The sequence below is a fragment of the Rattus rattus genome, chromosome 5 (genome assembly GCF_011064425.1).
Source record: "Rattus rattus isolate New Zealand chromosome 5, Rrattus_CSIRO_v1, whole genome shotgun sequence".
Taxonomy (NCBI): Eukaryota; Metazoa; Chordata; class Mammalia; order Rodentia; family Muridae; genus Rattus; species Rattus rattus.
The window spans coordinates 157,697,916-157,721,262 of NC_046158.1; the positions used below are offsets into that span (position 1 = coordinate 157,697,916).

At 52.9% G+C, this 23,347-nt stretch overlaps 1 protein-coding gene across 1 annotated transcript; it reads left to right on the forward strand.

Annotated features, from left to right (window-relative positions):
* The first annotated feature begins 1,275 nt into the window (after positions 1-1,275).
* Positions 1,276-23,347, forward strand: Col9a3 (collagen type IX alpha 3 chain). Its single transcript, XM_032904946.1, has 32 exons — positions 1,276-1,379; positions 1,929-1,997; positions 3,024-3,059; positions 3,575-3,646; positions 4,206-4,259; positions 5,259-5,294; positions 5,525-5,548; positions 5,755-5,808; positions 6,142-6,195; positions 6,463-6,504; positions 7,693-7,749; positions 8,180-8,233; positions 8,888-8,941; positions 9,072-9,125; positions 9,351-9,404; positions 9,824-9,877; positions 10,546-10,599; positions 11,390-11,443; positions 11,546-11,599; positions 12,131-12,175; positions 12,272-12,325; positions 12,733-12,786; positions 13,375-13,428; positions 13,545-13,616; positions 15,153-15,188; positions 16,263-16,307; positions 17,431-17,463; positions 17,562-17,708; positions 17,893-17,947; positions 18,557-18,739; positions 21,117-21,194; positions 22,637-23,347. The coding sequence occupies exons 1-32, from the start codon at positions 1,314-1,316 to the stop codon at positions 22,825-22,827; spliced, it is 2,043 nt and encodes a 680-aa protein (XP_032760837.1). The 5' UTR covers positions 1,276-1,313; the 3' UTR covers positions 22,828-23,347.

The following is a 23,347-nucleotide window of genomic DNA, read 5'->3' on the forward strand; positions in this document are numbered from 1 at the left end:
ACCTGGTCACAGGGGCGTGACACCCTAGTCAATTGAATTAGAGTCACCTGTCCCAGCCCGTGGGATGGGCTGTTGAGAGTCCCCAACTGTAACCTCTGCTGTCTAAACTGCTTCCCTTATCACAATACATTTTTCTGAAGAGGTGTTATGGTGTGTCTCAGACTGCTTGGGGGCAAGGCTTTCTGAACCTCTCCTTGTTCCACTACTGTGTACGTCCACAGAGCAGAGCAAGTAGTGGAGTGAGAACCTCCTATTACCTCACTTGGCAGGTGAACGCCACAGCTTTCCAATGGGGCCATTTTGCTTATATACGAACCATTACCCTTATCCACCCTGTTTGTGTTAATCCCTACCTGCAGACACAAAACTTTTACCACGTCCTATAAGCCCAGAGCAGCGTTATGGAGACTCAGATTTGCAGAAAAGTCAGGTAGGCTGGGATCCTGCAGCCTCAGGTGATTTCAGTGTTTGAAAGATTGAAGGGAAGGGGCTAGCTAGGGTGTTAGATGAGCAGTTAAGAGCCTTTGTTACTCCTGCAGAGGACCCATACTCCATTCTCAGCATCCACCTGGAGGCTCCTAACTATCTGACTTCTGGGCACCAGGCATGCACATACATGCAGGCAAAATACTCATACACATAACCTAGTAAAATAATCTGAAGAAGGCGGGTTAACGGAGAGATTACTACTACTGGAGGCCTGCTTCCAGGTCTTAACATTGGGCTCTTATCTCCTCCAGCAGTCTTGATCTTCAGGCTGTTCTTTCTTCCCTCCTGGAAACAGGGTGCAAGCTTAAGAGGCTTTCTAGTGGTGGCTGAAAAGAGGCAACCAGAACGTGGTGCCAAGTTCTAGAGAAATGGCTGGGGTGGCTAGCAAGAAGTGCTGGACTATTATACAGAATTCTTGTCATGGTAGGCTTTGGAAAGGGAGATCTACCCACAGGGATCCTCCTGGGATTTAGGCAGCTTGGGTGTGCCCTTCGCAGTTCTTAAAAGATGTTCTTCACTGTGGAGGTTCTTCCAGGAGAGGAGTGGGAGAGAAAAGAGTCTTTCTTGTGCGCTGAAAGGTGCGTGTGTAACGCGCGGTCCTGGGATAATTTTAACTCAAGAGGAGGTCCAGAAAAATGTTGCTGGGTTTTTTTCTTTCCAGCCCACGCGGCGCCCGGCCGGCTCAGGTGGGCCCGGTTGAATGAGGGGCTTGTGCGCGGGTGGGGCGGGGCATGGCGGGGCGCACAGCCTCGCGCCGCCCCCAGCCCCTCTCCCCACCCTGCTGCCCGCTGCTCGGCGCCAGCCGCTCAGAGCGCCTGCCAGCCATGACCGGAGCGCCTGCCCTAGCCCTGCTGCTGCTGGGGCAGCTCCTGACGGCCACCTCCGCGCAGGTGAGCGCGGGCCCGCGGGTGCTTATGGGGTCGGGGATAGGGCCGGACGTCGAACCGTACAGCCTGGGACAGACAACTCAAGCCCCTTGGGCCAGCCCTTGAGTCCGGCCGCTAAGGACCCTCGAGGACATCTGTGGCAGCCTCTTCGTCGCTTCGCTCCAGTTGACGAGTTCTGGTGATGCAGCTGAGCCCCACGGACACCAGGACATGTCAGCCATGATCCTGGGCTTCCACTTGTCTTCACCCAACCGGGTCAGGCCGCTGCCAAGCGCTGCCACCACTGCCACCACGCTCAGAACACACAATGTTGCCTTTGTTCCTGGAGACTCCCTGCGGGGCCCGCCGCACAGCCACTCCTGGCGCGAACGAGGATAAACTGCCTAGGCGCCAGGCTCCAGCGCAGGAGACTTTGGGGTTTTTTAAGGCAGGCAGGGAGGAGGGTCATGAGCCACTGTCACAGGCCCCAGAGTTTCTTGGGCTAGGGAAGTTGGGACAGAAGGGCTGACATGTTGGGAAAGAGGCCTACCTAATAACTTATCTCCATTTCAGAAAGTGGGACCTCGAGGCCCCCCTGGTCCCCAAGGGCCTCCTGGAAAACCCGGCAAGGATGGCATCGATGTGAGTTGGGAGAGGAATGGAGAAGGTGCCCTGAGACTCCTGACCTTGTGACCACAAACTGAAGCCCTTTCCTTGAGAGTTAGAGTGGCACAGGGTACCCTAGTGGAACTAAAAGGACCTCGTTCCTTTTTGGGGCAGATCCTGGGGTACAGATGACAGGGTGATCCTTGAGCTAGAAACCTGGGCCCTGAGACAAATGTGCTCCTGTATTTCGGGGGTGTGTGACGTGTTACTGTGGAGACCTGTGGGTCTTGCTGGGACTGAGAATAGAGCCAGTTTTGGTGGGAGTGGGATCCAGCTTGTCCTGAGATGTCTTTGGGGTATACCATCCATCCAGAGATGGTCCAAACAGTTTGGAAAGGTAGCTGAAGTCTTGCAGCTCCACCACACCTGGTCCCATCCTTTGGAGTGGAAGGCTTCTCCAGGGAGGCCAGTCTCTAGTCACTCATGTGTTCCCTAGGGACTCCATAGAGGGCTATGGGAAAGAAGCTGCACTAAGAATGCCCTGAGCTCTTCTCAGACTCCCAAGAGTCCCAGAACCTAGCTCAGCTGTAATGGCCACAGGCTCCTTCACACCCCTCCTGGGTCACCATGTTAGACTTGGGTGGCCCGGGACCTTACCCTCTCTGCTGGAGTTGAGCACCCAGGCTCTGAGGCTCTTAAAGCCTCATATGAGGTCACTCACCGGCAAGTGTCCATGGAGGATAGAGCTGGAGGGACACCTTTCTGAAGAATGGAGTCAGGAGGCTGCTCAGCTAGGCACTGCCACTCTGTAAAGCTCTTACTTAGGTCCGTGCAGGGGGACCATATGGAGTGTTTCTTGGAGGCTACTGTGCCACTGTGCTCCTAGATGGTGCCCAAATGCTGCGTGGCTGGGCCGATTTCTAGCTCACTCCATCCCTGGTTAGCTTGCAGAGGAGAGGTCCCCAGGTATAGATGAGAGGTTCTGGGGACCCCACAACGGCCAAGCTCTAGGGTGGGTTTCCTGTTTTCAGGGCTTATAAGTGCTCACTTCCATTTCTGCAGGGAGAAGCTGGCCCTCCAGGTCTGCCTGGCCCTCCAGTAAGTGTTCCTGATTGGAACGGGGAGGGGTGGACGCAGAAAACAAAAGGTCCCTGATGCCCTTTTCTGCCTGTGTTGCCCTAGGAGAGAGGCCTGAGGGCAGAGCCTAGAAGTAGGAGGGTAGGGAAGGGGAGGGAGGGGAGCCTATGGGACTCTGCTCAGTCTGACCAGAAGCTCTTTGTGCCAGTGTTCAGACGACCCAGGGAAGAGACAGTAGAGCTCTATAGTGTCTCCCCACTGTGCCTGTGTGGGCCCCTCACCTTGGCTAAAGACCCTGATCCAGTCTGAGCAGTAACCCTGTTGGTCTTTTGCTGGGAATGCTGGATCTGTTTGGTGAAGATCCAGTTGATGCAGTGGGACTGGGGCAGTCTTCCGGGGTTCCAGCAGAGTAGCAGGGTAAGGAGCCATCCAAGTTTGGCTGATACCCAACATGGAAAGGACTTATCTTCCCTGTTGGAGGCTAAAGCTTAGAGCCGGGTACCTGTTGCATAACTCTGTCCTTTCCTCCCACCCAGGGACCCAAAGGGACCTCAGGGAAGCCGGGGAAGCCGGGAGAGGCAGGACTGCCAGGACTGCCTGGTGTAGATGTGAGTGCACCCTCCGTCTGCATCCCTGCCTCACCTCACCCCTGTCCCAGCCCAGCCAAGGGTCAGGCATTCAAGCTGCCATTCTGCAGCTGGGTTTATTCAGGCAGGAAACCTTGTCTTGACAGAAGTTGCAGTCGTTCCCAACGGGGGTCCTTGGCCTTTATCCCAGACTCTGCCAGCTCCTGGCTGAGACAGAACCAGTTTCCTGTAGCCTGCAGTCCCATCAGCTCTTGCCGATCTAAGAACAAGGGCCCATTGTCAGGCTTCCTGCCCCATGCTGGCCACACCGGTGTCCCTCTGAGCCCCCGATGCCTTGATGGACAGCGGTGTCCTCAAGGCCCTGGCTCTGGTACTGGCCAGCAGGACTTAGGACTGAGCTGCGGGACCTATGTTTAGTCATAATGGGGCTTGGTAGCAGATTTTCCACATGCCGGCCCCCTCCCAGAGCTTTGGGTGTACCGTGTGTACTGGTCTGTGCCTATGGCTCATTCTTCCTGTGGCACGGCATGTGAGGCTCATCTGGTGGCTTCTTGAGCCTGCCCTCTGCCTCCCTCTCCAGGGTCTGACAGGGAGAGATGGACCCGCAGGACCCAAAGGTGCCCCGGGAGAACGGGTAAGCGTCTCAGTTCCAGTGGCTGTGGTCCAGGGGTTGGGTTCCCAGGTGGCTCACAAGGATGTCAGGGTAGACGTTCTGTGGATGGTGTCCACGGCTGTACTTGCTGGGCCCTGTCCCATTGCTCCGTTTCCACGGGGCATGGGGGGGATGCTGAGTGCACAGCCCCTGGGTCCTCCTCACCAGAAACCTCACAGCTACACCTGGTCAGTGTGATCTTAGCACTCAGAGCAGGCGGAGCTGCGTGGCACTGACGGGAGCACAGGTGTCCTTCCTCTCAGCACAGGAGCCACTTCACATCCCTGAGTCCGGCCATCTTCACTGAATCCCCCATGCCCTAGCGAACTGGCTCTCTCTCCCCAGAGTTCCTGAGGGCAGGGCTGTGTCCACCATTCTCCTTCACCTCAGGAGCACAGAGAACCCCCAGAGACCCAGAGAGCAAGAGGGGTGGGCGGGGCACAAGGACAGAGCTAGCATGGGGACTAAGATGTGTGGAACACCTGAATGAAAACAGCAAGCTGGTGACCGGTTGAACTGCTACTTGGGACGGGCAGGTCCCAGGCTGTCTGGGGGATACTGTGACTACAGTATAAGGACCAGCATGTACCCGCTTCTTGGTAAGCCAATCGTTCCGAACCTGTCTACCAAGCCGGTAGTTGTCTCACATAAACCGAGGCCTGGATTCTGAGGAACCTTTGCAGGTTGGTGTTGACACAGCTTCCCGGAAGGCAGGCTAGGGTCCCTAACTGTGTGACTCATGCTCACCTTTGTGTCTCGCCCCTCCTGTTGACTCTGCCCACCCACTAGCAACTTTCTTGGCCCATGCTTTTCCTCCACACTCACAGAGGTTTCTAGGACAACAGAACTTCACATGGCTTCTGTTCTCTCCCTGATCCCCCCACCTTGACAGAGTTATGACTTAGGCTCCAAAGGAAAGAAAATGCAAGCGAAGGCCAGAGTGTCTTCCCTGTGTACTCTGACCCTTGTTTTCCTTTTCAGGGAAGTCTAGGACCTCCAGGGCCACCAGGACTTGGGGTAAGTACCATCCTCTCCTCCCCGTGGGGTGTTTATTGTGGTGTGGCATCCCTGAGGTTCCTTGAAGCCTCTCCTATGGCCTAGGCTTTGGCCTGGGCTCCTGGAGTTTTGTCTGGGCTATGACCTCTGTGGTCATGGGGGGTGGTTCTCCTCAATCAGGTACCTTACTTTCCTTGGACCCCTATCCTACCTGCCCCATCTGTGTTCTGACCTCATTCTTGGCTTTGCAGGGCAAAGGCCTCCCTGGACCTCCTGTGAGTATTTACCACCCTCTGGCCCCTCCCAAGCGTGTACATTCCCAGAGAAGCTCTCACTGAAGCCCATTTTCTCTGGGATATCCTAGATCATGGGGAGTGGTCTTCTTAGGACTCATCCTGACTACTTCACATACAGAGTCCTGGCTTTTCAAAGGGCAGATGGGTCACAGGTTGCCCATCTCCCTCTCTTTTACCTCCTCCAGGGAGAGGCAGGAGTGAGTGGCCTCCCAGGTGGGATTGGTCTACGTGGCCCCCCGGTGAGTGACTACTCCCTGTACCACCACTGCATGGTACCACACTTAACCAGAGGCTCCCTGTTCCTCCTCCTAGTTACCTTCTCCCTGTCCCTTCCTTCCTCCTGTGCACTCTCTCCTCACTGCTCCCTCTGCCCACCAACCCTCCTGTCCTGGTGGGCACTGACAGAAGCCCAGGCAGAGAGCCACCCATGACTCAGGGTGGCAGACAGACAGATACCTGCATGGCTTCATCCAGAGAGGATTAAAGGGAGCTATAGTGTCCTCCATTTTGGGGGAAGCCAGTGACCTCACTCAGTGGGGCAGGCTCTATTCTGAGTCATGAATCCTCTGTAGGGACCCTCTGGACTTCCAGGCCTGCCTGGCCCCCCAGGACCTCCTGGACCTCCTGTAAGTACTGGAGGGGACCCTATCAGGCATCCTAGACTAACTGGGCTGGGCCCTACCCTAATCCCTGCCCAGGTTCTGTGCCATTCCCCAGAAGCAGGTGGGATACAGGAACTGCTGTAGCAAGGTCACCTCGCCCCAAGGTCAGCAGTGCCTTGCACTGGCCACTGGGGAGAAAGGATTGAGGATTTCAAGTCCCCTGTTAGATTAAAGTCAAGGACAGGGTGTGGGAGGGTGGATACACACCAGCTACCTCTCTGTCTGTTGAAGGGAAACCCTGGAGTCCTCCCTGAAGGTGCTACTGATCTGCAGGTATGCATTTGTGGTGATTATGGAGGGCTTATGGGATGTTCCTGCTTTGGAGATGAGTCTTGCCCGAGGCTGCTGCTTGTCAGGGGTGGAGGAGTGTGTGTGTGTGTGGGGGGGTGTCTTCCAAGACGGCATTTCTATTCCTAGAGGGACATGCTTGCTTAGCAAGAAGGCCTGAGCGGGAGCTTTGAGCCTGGCCTCATCTTCCTTGCTCACTGCCTACATCTGTATTGTCCCTTACAAAGCTGCTAGGCACAGGGAGGTGACACCGAGACAGAACACTTCCCTCAGGTGGCAACCCTGTTTCCTGCAGACCCACTTCTTAGCTACCCTCAGTCGTAGGTGGTTCGTAGCCACTGTGCTAGGTGACTAACAGGCCTAGTCTGTTGCAGGAAGTTTCTAGTTCTGGAGAGGGAGTTTGTGTCTGGTTTCATCCTCGTCTGAATGCAGTATCATTTAACACCGATGGTCATCTGTCCACCGCTCTTCACCCTTCCTCAGCATCCCTGGCGTTTGCTCTAGAAGGGGAAAGCAGGGCTCTTCTAAAGGAGGCCAGGGTCGAGCCTCTGGGATGGGCTGCTGGGTAGAAGTCAATAGTTCCACTGTGCACCCAGACTCGACCTGGCCAGTTCAGTGTGAAGCGAGCTAGAAATGTTTCCTGGCGGCGTGTGGTGTGGGATATGCTACCGAAGGAACCAGAGATTAGCCCCATTGGTTGAGTTCACGTGGCATTCCTCCTAACAGCCACCGGGTGCCTGGTGGTCGCAAGATGAAGGCCCCTTTGTGGAGCCCGAAGCCAGGATGAAAATAGCTGCCTTGAGGCTGAGGCTGTCTGTAGAGAAGTCTGTGCTGTGCAGGAAGGTGACTGGCTGCCTGGCTGCCTGCCAGCTCTTCACGGTCACCTCACCTCATGCCCAGCACTGAATGGGGCCCTGTGTAGGCTTGTCTCCGTCACCAGAGGGATGGTCCCTCACAGTTCCCCTACTCCCTGCTGCTGGTCTCTCATGGGAGCCTGCCTCATTTGTCTTTTTTTTTTTTTTTTTTTTTTCTTTTCTTTTTTTTTTTTTTTTTTTGGAGCTGGGGACCAACCCAGGGCCTTGCGCTTGCTAGGCAAGCGCTCTACCACTGAGCTAAATCCCCAACCCCGCCTCATTTGTCTTGGAAGGGTCTGATCCTTCTGCTTTTTCACAGTGTCCTGCCATCTGCCCTCCAGGCCCTCCAGGGCCCCCAGGAATGCCGGGGTTCAAGGTGAGTGGGTGGCTGTGTGTGATAGACTGAGCATGGTCTCCACTGACAGAGGCCGTTGGGTCCCCATAGGCTATGCAGTTAGAGCTTTTACAGAGTTTGAGCCTAGACTCAGTATTGTTAGTGGGGGACAGAATTGGCCATCGACTTGTCCCTTCTTCTCTACCTCAGTAACACACTAGAAGCTGCTGTGACCAGGCTAAGCCTGGCCTAAGAGATCGGAGGAGACAGAGACAGATAGCAGATAGGGCCCTTGGGAAGCATAGTCACAAACCCTCTTGGGCCTCAGTTTCCCTGTCTAGTTCCTGGCCTTGGACTCTGAATGACATGCTGCTGTTCTCACTGACAGGCTGCAACAGACCTTGATTCTGCATAAACAGATGGGGAGGTGGTGCTTGGGTCTGGGGACTGTGATTTCTGTGTTTGTTTTCAGGGGCCTACTGGCTACAAAGGGGAACAAGGAGAAGTCGGCAAAGATGGTGAGAAGGTAAAAACGCTGTCCGGGTGTGGTTAACTGACCATGGTAGGGACGGTGGCTAGGGGAAAGGCCTAGAACCTCATGTACTTGTTCTGGGTAGGTACCTGCTGCTGAGGTATTTCCTCAGTGGGGCCTGGCTAGTCAGAGCTGGGTGACCTGGAACCTTTCATGTAAACAAATTCCTCTCTCTGCTATCTGACCTCGTGTGGAAGCTCCTGGGACCCCGAGGGTCCCTGAGGACACTTGGCTCTGTGCCTAAAGTGTTCATGGAAGTCTCTGCCACTCTCAACTAGCGGCCACTGTCCTAGAAGGCCCCTGCCTGTCCTTACTGCATGTTGGGAAGAGATCTGGGATGCCCTTCTGATGGCAGGAGTGTCAGAGAACAGACTGCTGGGTGTAGGGTGGGCACCAGGACGAGATGCTCAGAAGACTCGGGTGGGAGGGGCTTTGCTTGAGCTGAGACCCCTTTTCCTGCCCAGGGAGTGGTGAGGTCACCATGACTTACATAGCCTTTTTACAGCTATAGGCAAGTACCCCTACCTCATTCAGCCTCCGTGACTCAGCTCTGAAGTAGGAGGGGTCAGGCTTACAGGAGGGACCAGTGGGCAGTAGAAGATGCTAGAACTAGGGTGAATTGTCTGACTACTGCTTTCTCTGTTGTAGGGTAATCCTGGTCCCCCTGGGCCTCCAGGAATCCCAGGCACTGTGGGGCTACAGGTGAGGCTAGGGAGGGATCAGGGTGGTGAGGTGGGGGCCCCTTTGATGGGAGACTCAGAGACAAGACTTATGGTGGCTGTTTAGGTAAATGTGTTGTCTGGCCCCCTTAACTCTGATTCTATCCCCTCAGGGCCCAAGAGGATTGCAAGGACTTCCAGGGCCACTTGGACCCCCTGGGGACCGGGTAAGTGCTGGTGGCTCCATGGGGGACTGTAGGTCTTCCTAGGCCAGGCCCGGTCATTGGGTACCTGGAATGGTTCAAACCCTGACTCTGCTCAGGCTCAGGATAAAAAAGCCTCAGCAGCCAGCATCAGAGCTCTTCCTGGCTGGGAACTCGAGGCTATGCTGGAGCCTCCCTCTGGATATCTCCTCCTGTGAGAGGACTTCATATGCCTTCTCTTCTTTACAGGGTCCCATTGGGTTTCGGGGCCCCCCAGGGATCCCAGGAGCACCTGGGAAAGCGGTATGTATCACCTATCTAGGCTGGAAGGTGGACTTCGCACCAGCCCAGACCCTCTGTCGCTGACTCACATACATGCCACCCTTTGTCCCACTGGGCTGCCCCTACTCTGTCCCAGGATGAGCTGCCCATAGATACATGGGGGACTTGGAACATAGCAAGGGGTGGTATATCCATGAGGCCCAGGGCACACAAGAAGTAGCACAGGACACTGTGGCATGCTGGTGACAGACAGCTGGAGCATGGGCATGGGGCATCTGGCCTGGTGGCACGTCACTGTCCCATGTGACCTTCTGCAGCAGGGGGCTGCCTGTGACCAGGTCTAGAGAGCTAAGCCAGGCACAACCTGGAGGGGCTTCAGTCAAGACCCTGACTTCTCTGTGTTGTTAACCCTGTCCCTACCCCACCCTGTTATTTTTTAGGGTGACAGGGGTGAAAGGGGACCAGAAGGGTTCCGTGGCCCTAAGGGTGACCTGGTAAGTGAGAGGGAGCTTGGTTCTCTGGACCTTTCTATGAAGAGGCTGATCTAACTTCTGTAGCTGGGGGTGGAGGATACTTAGAGGTCCCTGCTAGGGGCATGAAGGCCCTCTCCCTGTCCCCCACAAACACCCAAAGCTCATCTGGAAGACTTTGGGCCTCTCCAGAGCAGCCAGCAGTGAAGAGCTCTGAGGAGAAATGGGCTACTGAGCTCAAATCCTAACTCTAGTCCAGCCCTGGGTGCTAGGCAGACATTTCTTTCCTGCACCTCACTGTCTCGAACTGCCCTGCTACAGACGGAGGCTCTGCAGTGAGGCACGGGGACAGGAGCTAAGTAGACACCCAGGTTTCTCCTGAACAGAAGTGGCTATCACCAAACATGCAGCCTCCAAACCTCTTCTTCCCCACCCAAGACCAGTGGCTGAGCAGTGCCACAGTGACCACAACTCATAAGATTGCCCCATGAGTAGGGTCCTCAACAGGCCCTGGTGATGGAACCTAGCTCTGGGTTGGGATGAGCCATGACGCTTTCCCCAGGGGAAGCACAGTATACCTGATGTACCAAAAGCTGGGCCCATGCGGCTGAGCCTGTGGGGACATGGTGAGGCAGGATGGGATGTCCCTTGGGGTCTCAACTATAGCTGCTTCTGTCCCATGTTTCCTTTAGGGCAGGCCTGGTCCCAAAGGAATCCCTGGAGTGGCTGGGCCAGGCGGAGAACCAGTGAGTATCTCGGACATATGTGGGGTCCAGTTTATGGCCACACAAACTGCCCCCAGCATTGCTACTCCTCTTGGCTGAGCTACGGCCAGTTGTACCTATCCTCCTTGGGTTCTCTTCCCACAGTCCTTCCCATTCACGGGGCCCTGCTTCACAAGTGTGTGACCTACGATAGGTCACAGACCCTACTCGAAAGTGCCTGTGTTGTATACAGTCTAACCTTCAAATACCTCCTTGCCATTCAAACCCCTGTGGTTCTTCAGCTCCCAGAAGCACCAGCACATCCCCACCCCCAGCACTCCCAGGAGCTCCCAGAAACCCAGAGCAGCCAGCACCTAGCAGCCCCAGTGCCCACCCCTACTCCAGTTCTCCCAAACAGTGTCCACTGACTACTCTAGCAGCCCCAGGAGCCCAAGGCCTCCCCAGCAGCTTCCAATACCTCCAGCAGCCCAGACGTTCCCAGAAAACTACACAATAGCACCTAACAGCTGCCAGCAGCCTGGACACCATCCCACAGCAGCAATCATCTATCTCCCTAAGATCAGGCTTGTCTGACCCCTGAGAAGACAGGGTGACAGGTCGGGCCAGCACACACAGATGAGGGTCCTGAGCACCCTGTCCACGCACTCCCTTGCAAGGTCTCTGAGAGTGGCATACAGCCCCCTAGCCAGGAAAACACAGCCACTGTCAGGAACTCAAGAGACATTTTTAATTTAGAGGGTAAGGAAGGGGGTTCTCAGGGGGACAAGGCGTTTCTCTGTCTGAAGGGCCTAACATTGTCCCTTGTCCTCAGGGCATGCCAGGCAAGGATGGCAAGGACGGTGTGCCGGGACTGGACGGTGAGAAGGTCGGTGCCTGGCTGGATGCTTGCCGGGAGGAGGTGGAGGAGTTCAGCTTCCCAAGGCCCCAGCATCACTGTTCACTTATACCCTATTCACTGTCCTTGCAGGGAGAGGCTGGTCGCACTGGTGCCCCAGGAGAAAAAGGCCCCAATGGGCTGCCGGTGAGTGCCCAAGCTAGGCAGGTTAGTTGCTCTGGGGTCAGCTTCTGCATTTGTCCTAGGAATGGATCCTCTGGGATCTAGCACAGCCCTGGTGCTAGAAGTCAGGGGCCTACTTTAGTATATCTGTACTCCCTGTGGGACATGTGGAAATGAGCCTGCGTTCCTCCTGGACGTTATGGGTTCACCCCGAGGACGCTGCCTGGGAGTGCTCCCAGGGTCTCTCCTCAAGCTGGGGAGACCGTGAGAGTCAACTTCACCCCTGGGGTCAGCTTTACCCTTTGGGAGCACTCTGCCCAGCCTATGCACACTGCCCATGTGGACACTAAGCAGCTGCACTGTGAACATTCTCTACACGCACGCCCTCTGTGAGCTCAGCAGCCTTGGCTCTGATCCTGGCTCCCAGCCCTGACCCTAACCCTAGCACTATCCCTAACCCAAACTCCAGCCTTGACCCAGATTCTTACCTTGACTTTAACTCTGAACCTGACCAGGCCCTATCTTGACCCTAACCCCTGATTCCTGTTCTGGCAGGGGCTCCCTGGACGAGCAGGGTCCAAAGGCGAGAAGGGAGAAGTGGTAAGTGGCCGCTTTGCCCCAGAGAGGAGGCACAGCATTCAGTGCTGTGTGGGGGACGGAGGGGACATAGTACTCATTGTCTCTTCACTTGTATAGGGTAGAACTGGGGAGCTGGGCGAGGCTGGCCCCTCTGGAGAGCCAGGTATCCCTGTGAGTATCCACAACCCTTCCCTTTGTACATGGGAGGATCTTGCCCCTCCCTCTCCTCCTCCCGTGTGTGGACACAAGGACTCTACCCCTCTGGTGTGTGTACAGGGAAAAACTGCCCTCTCTACATATGAGTAGGGCTACCTTGCTCCCTCCCTATGTGTAGACGGGGAGCCTGCCCTTTCCCTGTTGTATATGGAGACTCTGCTTTGCCTATGTGTGCTGGGGATCTGTTCTTCCTCACATTGCATACACAGGAACTCCATCCTTCCTTCTGCGTGTATGTGTACACTCCAACCCCTTCTGTATGTGTACATAGGGACTCTGCTCTCTCCATATGTATGCAGAGACCTTGCCCCTTCTCACATATGTCAACAGGGATCCTGACCTCACCTTTCCTTTCCTTACAGGGAGATGTTGGTGTTCCGGGGGAGCGTGGCGAGGCTGGCCACAGGGGCTCAGTGGTGAGTGGGAGGACACAGCCCCTTGGGAAGGTCACAGAGACAGAGTTCATGGGCAGGAAGGGGTAATAGCACTTTGGGGTATATAAATGGGCCAATTTCCCCAATGCCTGGGAATGGTAGGAGATGGGTGAATCTGGCCTTCTTTATCCCTCACCCTCTGGAATAATGGTGCCATGCTAAGCTACCCTAGCCTCAGATTCTGTATGCTACCATGCGGCTGAGACCCTTGGCAAGTATAGATGAAAATTGTGCTATAACTCTTGTACTCTAACCTGTGGAGTTAACCTTCTCTAAGGGCCTGTGGAAGGCACTGGGCATCAGTACCTGACACCCAGCTAGCCTGACAAATTGGGCATAGACTATGTAAGCCCTGAGATCCGTTCCCCGCACTTAACTGTCCCAGAACACGTCTGTGCTTGTGCCTCCAAACCTAACAACTTAGAGAGATGGCTCAAAACTTGTTCACTGTCCACTTAGCCTCCCCACCTCCCACGGAGGCACAGCTGGGCTTCCTGGGTTACAAAGACTCTTAGAGCCTCCAGAAACTCCCTGTATCTCACAATATCTACTCATACCTTGGTCTTTTAGGGGGCCCTCGGCCCACAAGGTCCTCCTGGGGCTCCTGGCATCCGTGGCTTCCAGGTGGGTAAAGTTGGAGTAAGGTTTGAGCCATTGAGCCCTGGTTGGCTGGAGAAAGGAGTGACCCTGGTTGGATTCTTCTGGGTGCTTGACTAACTGGAATCTTATCCAATTCACAGGGCCAAAAAGGCAGCATAGGAGACCCTGGCCTTCCAGGCCCCCAAGGCCTACGGGGAGATGTGGGTGACCGGGTAAGGGTCCTCCTCTTGTGCCTCCCTGCTCTAACCAGTCTATATGACCCAAGCTAGCAGAAGCCCACGACTTCCCACATGGGTGGCAGGGGAGGGAGCACCCTGTTCACTGTCCACTTAGCTTCCCCACCTCCCATGGAGGCACAGCTGGGCTTCCTGGGTTACTAAGACTCCTAGAGCCTCCAGGAACTCCTTGTAGGACAGGGAACTCTGTGGACAGGTGCCCTTGACTCTTTTCTTCTTCATTCTCTTGGTCTTCTTCTTGGGCAAGAAGGGATCTAGGATTCTCACTACCCTATCACAAGCCCTGCATGCAGGCCTGGAAGAACCAGTCACTGGGGCAAGGGAAGAAGTGGACACTTGAGGCTCTAGGTCTTGGGCTGCTGTTGGATGTGAGCTCAGACCTGAATGACCCCAGTGTTTCAAACATGTAACTTTCTAAGACCCTTTGCTGATGGTCCTACAGTAGCCAGTGGCATTGGCGTTCTTCAGGGACAGGGCCCAGGGGAGTTGTGGCTTACTCGGGTCCTCACTGGTTAGTAGATAAGGCCTAGGGCCCCCTGGGAGGAGTCTGGGGGTCTGGTCTGGGGCCTGGACCATATATCAGCTCTTTAGAGGCTATGTGATTGCTTTCTTGATTCCCACTTGGCAAGGACAGAGCACTCTTCAAAGGCGTGGATGCAACCATTGGAGGCTCTAGGGCACCTCTACAGACACAGGGAGCCACAGAAACCAGTGCCACACAGCAGGGACAGTGGGTGCTTTATTAGTCTCTAGTCAGGAAATTCCAGGGGTTAGGGAATTTGCCAATAGCTCTGAGGGCTCTAAGCTAGTGGAGGGAAAAGATTGGTAGTAACAGTAATGTCTGTCCAAGCCCCAGCAGAGAGGAGACACTTTATTGGCTTTTTCTTCTTTGGGTAGCTCTTGCCTTTGCTTCCACACTTAATTCTCTTTTAAAAAGAGATTTATTTATTTTAATCTCATGTACATGATGCTTGCCTGCATGGGTTATGTGTACCATACACATATAAGAGCCCAAGGATGTCAGAGGGGATGTCAGTCAGATGCGAGCCGTCTGATGCAATGCTGGGAACCAAGCCTGGGTTCTCTACAAGAGCAGCGAGTAGCTCTCTCTCTCTCCCTTGTGTGTGTGTGTGTGTGTGTGTGTGTGTGTGTGTGTGTGTGTGTGTGTGAGAGAGAGAGAGAGAGAGAGAGAGAGAGATACAGATACACAAATTGCAGACTGCAGTAGCCGATTTAAAGAATTCACTGTCCACTGAGTGATAGGCAGCTGCTATCCAGGGAAAGCTGACCCTTGAAGGACCGGTGGGGCATGGACGGCTGTATAATGCTGTTATCTATGGACTTGGGTTTGGCAACTGGGGCTGGGGTGCTGTTCCTAAGCCCCCTGCTACAGGAGGACTTTCTATACCTACTGTAGGTGGGACTCCTGCCTCTGCCGTGTAGGGCCGTGACTTCCCCACACACAAGGGGATTCCCAGGGTTCCTCTAATCTAGAACCTCCTCTCTGCCTAGGGTCCAGGAGGTGCCACAGGTCCTAAGGGAGACCAGGTGAGAATCCAGCGCGTGGTCAGGTCAGCTCTAGGCCAGCTGGCTGTGGGTTTACTTTTAAAACTCTTGAGAGGCGTTTTCATCTCTTACTTCCCCCCATTTTGCCCGTTTTCCCGCCACCCCTGCTTAGCACAGCCCTGGGTGTCAGCAGGGGCAAAGTCAGCTGCTTTACTGGGTACAAGTTATAAAAATAAAAATTAATCCTCTTTTAGTTCCCAACAATAATGACTCTTGAGACTATTAACTATTAAACGTGTTCACCACAAGCTTTGGCGGCTCATTCCCTGGCTAGCGCATAACTTATTTAACCCATTCAAACTATTCTATGTCTACCACTTTCCTCGCTACCTCTCTTCAGTCCCGGCCTGCTTCTTTCTTCGAGTCTCCCCAGCGTCTCCCTCCAATCTCTCTCTGTTGTCTCTGTATTCTATCCTGAGTCGAACCACCTGCTGGCTTACACACTAACACCCCCATCTCCTCAATCTCCCTTTTACACTCTTATTTCCCAGAATCCTCTCTCCCCAGAGTTGTTCCACCTCCTACTTCCTGCCTCATCTCATTGGCCATTGGCTTTTTTATTGACAGGTGATGCTAACAAGAGGTTCTCTCTACAAGTAGTTGTCCAGATGATCACTATATAGCCCGGGTGAAAAAAAGCTGTCGCTGATTGAGGAAACTGACTTTGTTAAAGGGGTGAAGTCTGGGCTCTAAGACTTATGTTATAAAAGCAGGTTAGAGAGCCGTGTGGCTTCTCTCTGAAGCCCTTTCCTTCCTGAAACAGCTCAGAGTGTGGACTACAGTGGCTGCTGTCCATCCTCACAGCCACTGCTTCCTCCTCTCTGAGTGATCCAGGGCCACCAAGGTGCTACTAGCGGGAACACCTCACAGTGCAAATAAGTGACTTCAGTTTTGTGGTCCTCTTGGACAGTGGCTCTGGGGTTCTTGTGTTGCTCTGGGAGCTCCATCTAGTACAGGATCTTGGCCTGGACTCTGGTCTCAGTCTTAGGATCAGTAATAGACAAGTGGCCTCAGGTGAGGGAGGAGCTATTGGTGACATTAGTGTGTCGTCCCCAGGGCATCGCGGGTTCTGATGGTCTTCCAGGGGACAAAGGAGAGCTGGTGAGTATGGCTGAGCCCCTTACTGTGAACTGAGAGCCACCTGGTCAGTTCGGGTGGTAACTGTCCCATATGAGGTGTCCGAGGATGACAGGTAAGCCATGACTACCACCCACCACGTGCCCAGGCCTTGCCATCCCATTTTGTGGTAGGACAGAGTGGGGTCCAGGAGACACAGGCAGGGTGGTTCCCTGCTGAAGTGTAGGACTCTCTGGGGACCTGGTCACAGTCTGTCTAGGAAAGTCACCTTGCTTGAAACAGCTACTGCTGAGGTTTAAGCAGAGAAAACCCCACTGGAACTTAGGCCCATTATAAAACAGAACCCTGACTGAGTCCCACTCGCAGCTCTCCTGAAGGCAACCTTGAGTCTCCGATGGGAAGCCCTTTCTGGCTTCAAGGTGACCAGGAATTTCAGCTCTGTAGTGATGGGTTTCCTTTTTGTCCAAGTAACACTGAGCTAGCCTAGCTCCAGAGATCTTGCTTTTAGGTAGCAACCATTGGCCACTGTAAACCTTTTATGCCTTTAATGCAAATAATCCCAGTTGATCAGTCTTTATCTTGGCAAATTATTGACAGAGCCTTAGAATGAACCCCACCTGATCACCCTTAAACTGATGGATTGCTTAGGCAGTGTCTGTGTGGGACAGAGCCCCTGCCAGCTACAAACATCTATGTGGTGTCAGTTACCACAGTGGTGAGCCAGGTGGGGACCTCACCATCTACCCTTTCCTGCTTCAGCTGTGGATAGCTCACAGTACCTATCGAGCAGGGCCAAGAGCTGGGCCCAATCAATCTACACACTTGGGCCTGATCAAAATGAGGCCCCCAGCTAGGGAAAGGCACAGAGTCTCAGGGCAGAGGTGTTCAACTCAGCATCTATAACGCCACAGCGAAGAGACTGGGAGTGAGATGTTCCGACATAAGAGCAAGTCCCACGCAGCCACTGAAGTCAAACTTCAGGGCAAAGAGGGTGAAAACTGCATTGGTAGGCAAGAGGGAAAGACACCCTTGGTGGTGTGTTCCTGTGTGAGGCATGAGAGTGCTGTCCTCCACTGATCATGTGCTAGGTCAGCCTTTAGAGTTTCTTCCACACCCCATAGTTGATGTATACACCTCCTCTTCACAGGGTCCTAATGGCCCCGTTGGACAAAAAGGAGAGGTGAGTACATCCCAGATACTGAGATGTGGTGGCCACTCATTCCTGAGGTCCAAGCCTGGAGGACTCACTCTGACCTGCTTCCTCTTGTTTTTCTGCAGTCCGGCAGCCGAGGGGAACTGGGCCCCAAAGGCATCCAGGGCCCCAATGGTACCAGCGGGGTCCAGGGTGTGCCTGGTCCCCCAGGTCCATTGGGCTTCCAAGGCGTGCAGGGTGTCCCAGGCATCACGGGGAAACCTGGAGTTCCGGTTCGTAGCTTTTTCTTTCTCTCGTGTTGTGGGTTTTGGACTTGTGCTGGGTTTAGATCGTGGTTTCATTTTGTTTTGTTTTTTGTTTCTTGTGAACTGTCATTGGTTTGGGGAGTGAGGTGCTGGGTAAGTCAGGGTTACTGGTGCACTGCCCCACCTGCTGATGAACCTGGGTGAATTTCAGGGCAAGGAAGCCAGTGAACAACGCATCAGGGAGCTGTGTGGGGGGATGATCAGTGGTGAGTGTCCTGTGCATACTCCACCCCTCACACAGCTCTGCCCTTTCTGTTCTCCCTACCTTACCTGTCCTCTGGCCTCAAGGAGGGCTACCCTCCTCCCAGTGTCTGACACAATGCAAGGTACTCAGAGGAGCCCCAACTAACTACTGAGGGCAACAATTACAAGGAAGAAACCGGGTGGTGGTGGTGCATGCCTTTAATCCCAGCACTTGAAAGGCAGAGGCAGGCAGATCCCTGAGTTGGGAGCCTGCCTGGTCCACAGAGTTCCAGGACAGCCAGGGCTACACAGAGAAACCCTGTCTCAAAAAACAAACAAACAAACAAACAAACAAACAAACAATTACAAAGAAGAAACCACTGTGCCTTTTGGCTGGGAGGGACACTTCCCCTGAGTGGCTTTGAACTTCTCAATCCAGCATGAGAGGTAGTCTAAGAGAAGGGGCCCTCCTGTCTCCCCTGGGATAATCTAGAGCAGATAAACAATTGTCTTTGGTCAGTAAGTGAAAATCCCCTTCTGACAGAGGGCTGGCTGTATTATACTTTGCATGAAGATGTTTTGGTAATCCTCTCTGAAGTATGTTATGTGCTTGGCACTCTGTTTTCCAAAAGAGCAAATTGCACAGCTGGCTGCACACCTGAGGAAGCCCTTAGCACCAGGCTCCATTGGCAGGCCTGGTCCAGCTGGCCCCCCAGGCCCTCCAGGCCCCCCAGGCTCCATTGGCCACCCTGGCGCTCGGGGTCCTCCTGGATACCGTGGTCCCACTGGGGAACTAGGAGATCCTGGACCAAGAGGTAAGTAGTTGACTCAAGCAAGACATGGTCATTCTGTTATGATGTTATGTGTCTCAGGCACATGAGGAAATCCTAGTTTTCTGCAGCACTGAACAGCACAACCCTGCCCTTTCATGCTGAGATACCTTCCTCCTGAGGTCCAGGGAAGAGAGAATTCAAGGAACAGTCAGGTTCAATGTCACCTGAATGAGAGATAACCATTTCTGCCTTTGATTCACCTCATGGTCATAAGACCCGAGAGCAACACCGCAGTCCACATGGCTCACCTAGAAATGCTACAACGACACAGTCAACAATCTGGTTATACCACACACACTCCAGGACACATTCAGGGAGAGGGCTGGGCCTTTGTGCTTTTGGGGCCAGCACAGGTAATTTCTTACCATCCCATGGGAAGCACAGAACCTTTAATGTGTTTTTCTCAAATACCACCAGAACGAAATTTGTCTGGGTTGTAAGCAATAAGTAATAGCAATCCACTTTTACCCTGGAGCCCAGAATTTAATGAAGTTCGGCGGGACATGACAATGTCAGGTGCAAACGGCGAAAACAACTAATTAAGCTGTACTTGGGATGATGTGAATCAGAGACAGGTCAGACCTTGTTTCTTATCTGCTGATGTCATAGCTATTGGTGCAAGCTGTGGACAGTCTGCTGAAAGACCGCTGGGGCATCCATCAGACACAACCTGAGGGTTGTGATGGCCTACTGTGTGAACCCATGGGCACCAACCTTTTCCAAAGCCCGTTGGAATTCATGCAACTTCTCAAGCTTCATGTTGCCCCAGAGACAAGGTTGAAGCCCCTGATTCCACCCGGTTCTGATTGATTAGCCAATAGCTTCCTGCTTCCCAAAAGCAGCTTTAAGGGAAAAAAAAAATCTGTATGGGAAGTGATTCTCTGAGTCCCTCATCCTCTTCAAGGTTAAACTTAAAAACTCTGGTATGCAAATGGGCTTGGTATAATTTGCACATCATTTTCACCCGTTTTAAAAATCCTTAGAGATTAAGGAATTTCAACACTAGAGAGCAAACATGGAGAATTCATCTTGTCTCAGTGTAGTGTCTGTCCCAAGTCTACTTTCCAATGACTGTTTTCTCTGCCACTCCTCCAGAGTGTGGCCTCCGTAGGCAACCTGTGCCATCTGGTGTCATGTGAGTGACTGCCATTTCGAAAAATGTGTAGGATTTCCAAATGGGCATCTGAATCCTTCTAGGCTAAAAATAAAACTTAGAGCCTCATGTGCTGGTATAGATCCTCCGAGGAAACCAGTGTGACAGTAAAGGCCATGGTGGGGATTAAGGATCCAGGAAGCCTGCTGGGATGGCCATGCAAGCCTGCTTTCTGTTTGAAGGTGGGCATGCCACACTCACACTCACTGTCCAGTCTGTGTGAGGCACTGGGCATCTTTGTTTTCAAGTGTGTATCGGGATGCCGAGAGCCCACTGTGGAGAATGGATGTGTAAATTAGACCTTTTCAAACACCAAGCGGTATGGTCACTGCTGTACCAAGATCCCCTTGGAAGCACAGTGTAGAATTGAGACCCACCCCACGGAACCATTGAGCTGTCAGGCATTAAAGCTCACACACTGGGGCAGCCTCTCCAGGCAATAGCACCACTCCCAACAGCAGCAGAAAACAGTAGCAACAAAGTAGCAACCGCCTTAAGACTCGAACCACAACCACACCTGCATGTGCTGCTGTCCTAGAACTCAGAGATGCCACAAAACCACCCCAGCTGTATCTCACTGGAGGTTGTTAGCTTTTTACTTTTGCTGTTCTTAAGGTGCTGGGAATTTAAGATGGGGCCTCATGCATACTAGACCGGTGCTTTATCATGGAGCAGTAGCCCCAGACCCTTGTAACCATAACTAGACCAAAACAGAGGTGAAGGAATTGAACACTTAGGGGATATTTAAAAACACTGTAGCGCACGATGTGATCCCAGCACTTGAAGGACTGAGGCAGGAGGATCACTGAGTTGGAAGTCAGCATGAGCTGCATAGTGAGCTACAGGCCTGGACCACAGACTGAGACTTTTGTCTCAAAAAAAAATAAAGCATTCTTTGAAAAGCCATGGGTCCAAACTCATCTTGAAAACATGTATACCATGTAATGTGATTGTTTCAGAGGCATAAATAGTTTCAACAAAACTAAAATTCCACCAGTGATTTTGGAGGTCAGGGTGGTATCGGCTAATGTGTTGGGGATGTAGGCGGGCTAACTCTGGTCAGACTTCCACTAAGCTGCATTTCAGTGAACAGCCTCACTTCAGGAAATGCTTAAAAGAGCAGCAAGCTCTGTGGAAATGAGATGGGAAATGCCAGCGCTGTGGGCTCTAACCTGCTCTAACCTGCCTGTTCTTTCCTCATTGCAGGAAGCCAGGGTGACAGAGGAGACAAGGGAGCAATAGGTGTAGGGTTGGACGGACCTGCTGGGGACCAGGGCTACCGAGGTAGGCACTGTCGGCACATGGTTCTGGGGAAGGGCTGGAAATGTTTTCCATTTGGCAAAGCATTAAGGACCTGGTTAGGAACTGCTTCTATAATCTCGTTTGTAAAAATAATTTTTCTGTATCTAACTTTAGCTAAGTAGATTTGGTTAGGTTGCAGCCTACTAAATACACTGTCCCAGAAAATTACCTTTCTCTTAACTGAACACATATACATTGAATGATTTTTATTTTTACTTGGTACATATGTGAGCCTATCTGTGTGCCTGCGTGCACACACGGATGCATGTACACGTGCCACAGAACACACGTAGGGATTAGAGGGCAACTTTGTGGAGTCAGTTCTCTTCTAATTTTACGTGGGTCCTGGACATTAAATTCGAGTTACCAGACTTGAGCAAATGCTTCTACCTGCTGAGTCATCCTGATGGCCATGTTTCAATGTCTTGATGTAAAACCTGAATACTCTGGGCCAGGTGTGGTGGCATTGAGGAGGCTGAGCTAGGATGAATTCATGCCACGTGCAGGCCCACTGAGGAATCTCATCTGCCCCTGTGTATCCCAGGGAGTGCTCCTCTTTTAGGTTCCTGTAGCCAGGCTCCCGCCAGATGTGCTTGGGTGACTCTCCTTGGTTCACAAGGTGCACCCTTCTTCCTCTGTGAGGTGTAGTACCCCCCCCCCTTCATGAGGTCCTCTCTCTCCCTGAGGCACAACTTTGAGGCACCCCTGCCTGTTTATATGCTCTCCTGACTGTCCTGTTGGCAATTCTGGGCCATACGTGTCTACCTGTATTTTTTTTTTTTTTTTTTTTTTTACCTGTGTGGCCTTAAATACTACCTTTAAGCTGCCACTCCCAGATGTGTCCCCATATTTGGGGGCATCTCATGTTGAATAGCTGTGGCCCACTACCCCTAGGTAAAACTCTTCTTCCCTTCTTCCTAGGCTGCCTGCCAACAACAAATACGCTCTTTAAAAAAAAAGATTTGCTTATATATTTTATGTACGTGGGTGTTTTTGTCTACATGTACAGCCTTCCACCAGAAAAGGCCATTGGATTCCATGAGAGTTACACGATACCACAGTTACCATGTGGGTGATGGGAATTGAACTCAGGACCTCAGGAAGAGCGGCAGTGCCTTTAACTGCTAAGCCATCTGTCTCTCCAGCCCCTCCTAATATGCTCTTGACATGCACCCCACGAGCCCTTCTGAGATCAGAGTATACCATGTCTCCACGACACATGTGCTTTGGGACTAGCCTGGCCTCAGCTGTGCCTGCCCACCTTCTGACCAGCCGCCACCTGGCTTTCCCGTTCTTTTGGGCTCAGTGCCTGAGCTCCTCATCTCTGACCTCTTGCAGGGATGAAAAGTAAGCTACTAGAGAGAATCTTCCAGTAGATTAGGAATGGCTCTCGTGGCCTCTAACTGCACTCTCCTGGTTTCTAGGGCCTCAAGGTGTGCCTGGCATCAGCAAAGATGGTCGAGATGGTGCTCATGGTGAGCCTGGCCTTCCTGGTGATCCTGGCCTTCCTGGAGCTGCTGGTGCTCAAGGAACCCCAGGGATTTGCGACACCTCAGCCTGCCAAGGAGCTGTGTTAGGCGGAGGTGGGGAAAAGTCAGGTCCTCGGAGCTCATAAGCAAGAACTAAAGTAGGAAATGACAGAGCACTCCAGCAGGCAGCAGGGATGAGCAGTGTGGTGGCTATGGACAGTGGCTGGCTACAGTCAGCTAGTCCTTCCTGGCCTGCTGCCTGGCCCCAAGAGCATCTATTGGCGCCACTGTCACTGTCCCATCTTCAGGATTTATGGCAGCCCATTCATCTGTGACAGCATACCTCAGACACAGACCTTAGGGATGGAGACTTTAAACCCAGCATCTGGGAGGATTGGTGTTATTGAAGAGTTTTGTACAATTCCATGAGATAAAAACACTCAAGAGACTTGTTTACACATTTATATAAAGCCTATGACAGACTACCAATAAAGCGATCTTCTAACCCTTCAGATTAGTACTGGCTACAGTGTGATGAAGGCAAGGAACTTAATGTCTGCTTCACCTGCTTTCTATTGCAAGTTAGTATAATCTTTGATGCCCAGTATTTATTCAAGGAACTACACTGCACCATCTGTCACAATAAATAAAGCTACTCACTGGAAA